Source organism: Mirounga leonina, unplaced genomic scaffold (assembly GCF_011800145.1).
Source record: "Mirounga leonina isolate KUSES-001 unplaced genomic scaffold, KU_Mleo_1.0 Mir_173, whole genome shotgun sequence".
In the NCBI taxonomy this organism is placed as follows: Eukaryota; Metazoa; Chordata; class Mammalia; order Carnivora; family Phocidae; genus Mirounga; species Mirounga leonina.
This window is the reverse complement of record NW_023270447.1, coordinates 70,413,597-70,419,596: the sequence shown is the minus strand read 5'-3', so window position 1 is coordinate 70,419,596 and position 6,000 is coordinate 70,413,597. Positions and strand designations below refer to the sequence as shown.

General features: G+C 60.5%; 1 protein-coding gene across 1 annotated transcript in view; it reads right to left on the bottom strand.

The window, feature by feature from the left end:
• Window positions 1–890: 890 nt before the first annotated feature.
• ADGRB2 (adhesion G protein-coupled receptor B2) overlaps window positions 891–6,000 on the bottom strand; it is a 29,417-nt gene continuing 24,307 nt past the window's right edge. Inside the window, exons 25-29 of the mRNA XM_035019240.1 lie at window positions 5,918–5,957; window positions 4,644–5,260; window positions 2,326–2,361; window positions 1,906–2,004; window positions 891–1,340 (exon numbers count right to left, since the gene is read on the bottom strand). Of these exons, the coding sequence (XP_034875131.1) occupies window positions 1,155–1,340; window positions 1,906–2,004; window positions 2,326–2,361; window positions 4,644–5,260; window positions 5,918–5,957 (978 nt within the window). The 3' untranslated portion in view covers window positions 891–1,154. The remainder of the gene's footprint in view (window positions 1,341–1,905; window positions 2,005–2,325; window positions 2,362–4,643; window positions 5,261–5,917; window positions 5,958–6,000) is intronic.

Below are 6,000 nucleotides of genomic sequence, written 5' to 3'. Positions count from 1 at the left end.
GTACACCCCAGGATGAGTTTCCCACCCTAGCCTCTGGCCCCAAGCTAGCCTGGCCCCTTCCTCTCTACACCCACCCTGAGCCCTGGACCCCGAGGCTCCACTGCCACCCAGCGCCCAGCCGCTCCCCTGCAGCCAGGAAGGCCGGGTCCCAGGGAGCTGAGCTCTAGCTTCCTGTCCTATCGGGGGAGGCTGATAAAGATGAAGGAGGGTGGCTCCACTGTCCACCAAGCCTGGGCTTGAAATCCCAGCTCCGACTCTGATAGTGGCCTTGAGCAAGTCACTTCCCGATTCTGGCCTCGTTTTCCCATCCACAGACCTAAAACCTTCCAGGTTATTCTGAGGCATCAGGGGTTGTGTGTGCGAAGCTCGTAGCACAGAGCACAGCATGAGACCAAGTGCCAAGTGATAACAGCTAAGCTTTTAGAAGTGTCTTCCATGCCAGGTCCTTGCTAACAACCCTATGAGGTAGGTACTATTATCAGCCCTATTTCACATAAACCAAGGTCACTAAGCTCTGCCTGGGCTCCAGCCCAGGCAGTCTGGCCTCTGAGTCCCAGTGAATAGCGGCAATGACCATCATAGCCAAGGGGTAAGGCCAGCTGCCAGGGGTCCCCATTCCACATTCCCAATCTGCTTATCCCACCCAGGCCCTGATGGGAGACAGGATATGCCCAAGGTCACCCAGGGAGTCAGGTGCAAAGATAGAGTCAGAGCCCAGGTGCCCCCTCCCAGTCAGGGCGGGCCTGACCCCATTATACGATTTGATGAGACCCAGTGAGGTGAACCAAGGAGACAGAGGAACAAAGTTGGGGTTCCAGGGCTGGGCCTTCCCCCCCAGGGGGAAGCAAAGAGTTCAGCAGCAAAATCCACAGAGTGAAGTTTATTCCCGACAAAGTTTCCCTCCCCCCTCCCCAGCCCGGGGACAGGGACAGATAGCTGGGGTGAAGATGGGGGGCCTCGGAGAAACAGGGAAGGGCCCTGGCCCCCCCAGGCCATGCCGTGTCTGGCTCCCCCAGCCCGGCTGAGTCCACTGCGCCTCCCTGCCCAGCCCTCGGGAGAGGGGAGGGGGCGCTGGCTCCTGAGTGGTTCCAAAGTGGAGTGTGAAAATAGAGAGATATATATATTTATATGCAGTGGGCAGTCCGGTGTGGCACTCACACCTCTGTCTGGAAGTCACCATCAGGTGGCTCTGTGGGCTCCCAGGCGGCTGCTCGGTGCAGGCCCAGCCGTTCTCGGGGCTTGGGGGGCAGCGAGCCCAACGTCATAGACTTGAAGGTGCCCCAGCTCTGGTGTCTCCGCTGTTGGGACAAGCCGGGACGCTCCCCGGGGCTGGGCTTCTCCTGCGGGAGGCAGTGGGAAGGACCCGTGGAGATAAGCCAATACCCCCTCGCCCACTGTACAGCACAAGCTAAGGAGGCCCAGAGAGGGCCAGAGAAGCCCCAAGTTACCCAGCACCCAGGCACCTGAGCAGAGTTCAAACCCAGATCCGCCCGGCTCCAGAGCTGGGTTCCTGAGCCCTGGGCTCCGAGAGGCCCCTGGGGTTGTGCCTGCTCTCAGCCCACCCTCCTCAAGATCCTGCCGGAGCCCCTGGCATTGCCCGCCTTTCCTAGGCAGCCCCAGAAGTGTCACTCAGGCCATGGGTAGGCCCTTGGTGAGGCAGGCTGAGGTTGCCCAGGAAGGGGAGGAGGGCTGGGAGGGAAGAAGCCCCTCAGAGCCCACCTGACCCTGACCCAGCCCAGGCGGGGGACTTACGCTAGACACGCTCCGTTCGGTTGTCCCACCCAAGGACACATTCCACCACTTCTCCCTCTGCAACGGGGGCCATGGGCAGGGTCCGACCCAGGGGGGCCCTTGTCGGGTTGGGCCCTGAGCTGTGGACAGGGAGTGCTTGGGAGGAGCCCTCACCTTGGCTGTGGACTGGCTATGGTAGCGGTCGAAAGTGTGGAATTTCTGGTTGAGCTCGTGGTAGAGTTCCGAGTGCCGCTTCCGGGTGTGCATCACCTTCTAGGAGCCACAGGGGGTCAGAGGAGGCGGGCCGCATTGGCGGCACCATGAGCCACCCCCGCCCCTGCCCCGGCTCCCCACATCTCTGCCTGCTGCTGGCCCCCTAGGTCAAGGCCTGGCTCTCCCTCGACTTCCCAGCTCTGGGCTGGGGCTCGGGTTGGGGGCATGGTGTGAAGACCCCACGGAAGCCACAGGCTCGGGGTCCTTGGGTCAGGCTCTGCAATGGCGCTTTGGCTCCCGTCAGGAGTGGACCCTCCGGGAACAGACACCACAGACAGATGCTCCCCAACACACACACACACACACACACACACCACTTACCTCAAAGTCCAGGTCTGAATATCGTAACTTCTTTCGCTGGGAGGGAGCACCAAGGAAACAGTGAAGGAGAAGAAAGTTTTTTAGCACATGTGGGGGCTTTCAAGACAGGAACTCTGGTACCGAATATCTGCCTCGCACCTCCCCGCCAGCCCGCGCCCAGGAGCCAGGAATCCTTAAGGGCAGCCCTCGGGGTTGGAGGACCAGGGCAGAGGCCTGGGGGAGGAGGAGCTGAGGCGTGACCCCACCACAGGCCCACATTCCTGCCACTCCTGCAAGGCCCGCACACGCCCGAGCCTGCAGGCAGACCCTCACAGGGAGCGCGCGCACACAGACACACCGCAGACAGGCGACCTAAGCCAAGTGTCGCAGAGACATGGATTCCCGCATGGGATCACAGAGCAGACCCTCCTTCCTCTGTGCCCCGGACTCTGCCCCTCCGCCCCATCCTGCTGCCCCATCCTCTGCCAGCCACAGGCGCCCCTCTCCTTGGAACCTTCCACTTGCCCTGCAAACACAAGGACTCGGGTCTCTAGTCCTTCCTTTGACCCTGCCTTGCTGACAAACCAGGTCTTGCCTCCCTGGCCTCTGCACCCCTCCAGGCCCTCGTTTGCCCAAGAGCGCATTCAAGGCCCCATTGACCTATGCAGCGTCCAGCGCTGTTCAAGGAGGAGGTCTTAGAGTCTTAACATGTTGGCACCAGGAGCACTCAGGAGAGCAAAGTCAACGGTGCTGGGTTACACTGGGGAAACATCAGGGAGGAGGATAAGACCACCAACTAAGATCTCCTAAGTCTCGGGCCCAGCAGACGTCATCACCACTGGCCTCCATGACACCACTCCCTCCTGGTCCTCCCACCTCCCTGCCTGCCCCTTCTCCCTGCCATCCCCGGCTTCCCCAGCACCAGGCCTCCACGCTCGGCCCTAGACCTTCTCCTGCCCTTGACCATGCACATGTGTGTGCCCTCCCTGTTCTGGCCACATCTCTCCTGGAGGCAGCAGGACATCTCTTCCTGTCCCCTGATGCCCACAGGCACCACACACAAAGCTGTGCCCAATTAAAAACCTCCGAATTCCCCGCCCCAAACCCACTCCTCCGCCTCCACTCCACTGCAGCTGCCTGCACCAGAATTCTGGACGGTATCCTTGACCCCTCAAGACACCGCCACATTTACTGCTACCTCCCACACACAGAGCCCCAGACTGGCCCAACCCCAGGCAGGTGTCCACAGAACAAAACCTGCCGTGACGCCGACCGCGCCCCTCCCTGGTGCTGCTGTCGTTTTGTCTTTGTTACGCCTTCCTGTGTCTGCCATCTGCAGCAGGAGCGGGCACCAAATGTTCAAGAAGCATTTTTGGGAGAGAAACTAAACTTGCAAACTTCTAGCTGCTAACTTAATTTCCTTTGTGCGGAGGATGGGGAGAGGTGTCGGAGGCCAAACATGAGAAGCTGACGGTGTCTGAGCTGTGACTCCTGACCCTGTCCTTATCCGCGCTTCCATCATCCCTCCCAGAGTTCTAGAATGTTCTGGGGTTCTACAGTGGCTTACTGCTTGTCACCTGCTTGTTCCCAGTGATTCCCTGAGGAAGCCGGAGAGAAGGTGGGACATCCACAGAAAACACACAGGCAGTGAGACAAAGGAGCTCGTGTTTTCTCAGGAAGAGAGGGTCAATGACCAGAGGCCTAGGGGGCAGTGCCCGAGGCGGATTTCAGGGATGTTAACAGCATCAATTTCCAGCTATCTAGCACTTTCTACTTGCTCCACACAGAGACAAACGTTTTATACCACTCAATTAACCCTAGGAACAACTCCACAAAGAGGCTGCCCTCTTCCCAAACGAGGAAACTGAGGCTCAGAGAGAGAGGACACTCAGGATCTCACAGCTGATCAGTAGGGCCCCGATCCACATTCAGACGTGCCAGATTCAGCGACCCAGGCTCCCAGCCCCCGGTGTGGCTTCCCTCACAATCCAACACCAGGCCCCTCCAAGGAAGACCCATTCTAACCAGTCACCCCAAAGGAGGCCCTGAAGCACGTGGGAAGGCACAAAAAGTGCGTCCTCTGCGGGCACAGAGTCCCAGCCCATCGGAGGAGTTCAGAGAAGCCAGGATTCCCTTGTATTGGCAGGAACACACACCGAGGAAGAAAGGCACGGTGGTCACACTCCCAGCCACTTCATACAAAGGGGCCGCTGGGGGGGGGGGGGGGCCGCCCCTGCTGGCTGTCCCCCCCCCCCCCCCAGCTGCCGCCTGCTCAGACATCACCTCGGGCATACGGGGGCAGGCCTCCCGCCCCCAGCCCATGCCCTATAGCCCCTCACCTCCAGGGAGCCCAGCTTCATGGTGGAGCCTGGCACAGTACGGGGCATGGTCCGGCTGCGTTCCCCCGGCTCAGATACTTGGCGGGCACTGGGCGTCGGTGGGGGCGGCTGGAAGGTCATTCCGTAGGGGTTCTGTAGAGACCCATAGGCAGGGCCCAGCCCCAGGCCCGAGTGGTCCACAGACAGGAAGCTGGGGTAGCCTTCAGGGTGCGCCAGCGTCTTGGCAGCCCGCCGAGGGGTGCCCTCGGGCCGGGCCCTCGGGGGCTCTTCGCCAGCCCCACCCCCGCTGCCAGGCTGCAGGCTCAGAGTCCGCCGGGGCAGCACCATGTAGTCCCCCTCAGAGCCCGGCTCAGGCCGAAGCCATGTGAGGTCCAGCTGCCGCAGGCCGCCTTCCCCACACATGTACACGGGGTTGGCCTCCTGGGGGGGCGGTGGCTCCCCCAGCCCTGGTGAGGCCGCCATGGGCACCAGGATATTCCCGGGCAGTGGTGAGAAGCTGAGGCTGCCCTCGGGACCCACGAGGCAGGACTTGGGCTCCTCGTCCTCATCCAGGGACAGGCGGGACAGTGTGCCCGTGATGGTCGATGGGTTGCAAGTGTTGACCTCCTTGAACAGAACTGAGGGCAGGAGTGGGAGAGAGGTAAGTCCTGAGGAGGAAGAGTCCCTGATGCCCTGGCCCAGGCTGGGTAGGTACCAAGCCCCTGAGCTTGGACTGAGTCCAAGGAGAGGAAACTGAGTCCCGGAGAGATGGCTAAGTGGGAGGCACTCTCTCACACACCAGATGGGCTAAGAAGAGGGGTCAGACTGGCCCAGAGGCCCATAGCAAGGCAGGGCAAGGGATGAAGCCAAGGCCCAGGTCCCACAGGTCAGCTCCTGGTGCAGGTCCTGACCTCTGACCCCCACAGCCCCAAGGCTGTCAAAATGGCCTTGCTCCTCCCTTCCCCCCACCCGTCCAGCAGCTCCTCCCCAGGAGCCAGAACTGGAAAGAGATTCTGGTAAGAAGTATGGAAATGATATAATAATGTGACAGCCACTCTATGCCAAGCACCCTGCCAGGCATTTGATGTCCCCTAATTCATTTAAGGCTCAGAGAAGTAAGCTGTTTGCCCAAAGTCACACAGGAAGTGGTGTTCACAACTTTGACTCCAAGTTAGGGCTCTCTGACTCCACAGCTAAACCCCACAACCAGACCGTTAACAGGACCTCCCATGATCGGGCTGGAGGCTCTACTCGCCCATCCCTGGGGAACATTCTCAGCTCTCAGGCAGACTCACCTGTCTGACAAGCCAGATCCACATCCTTTTCAAAGTCTGACTATAGGCAGAGAGGGACAGAGCAGATGGGCACAGAGAGGATC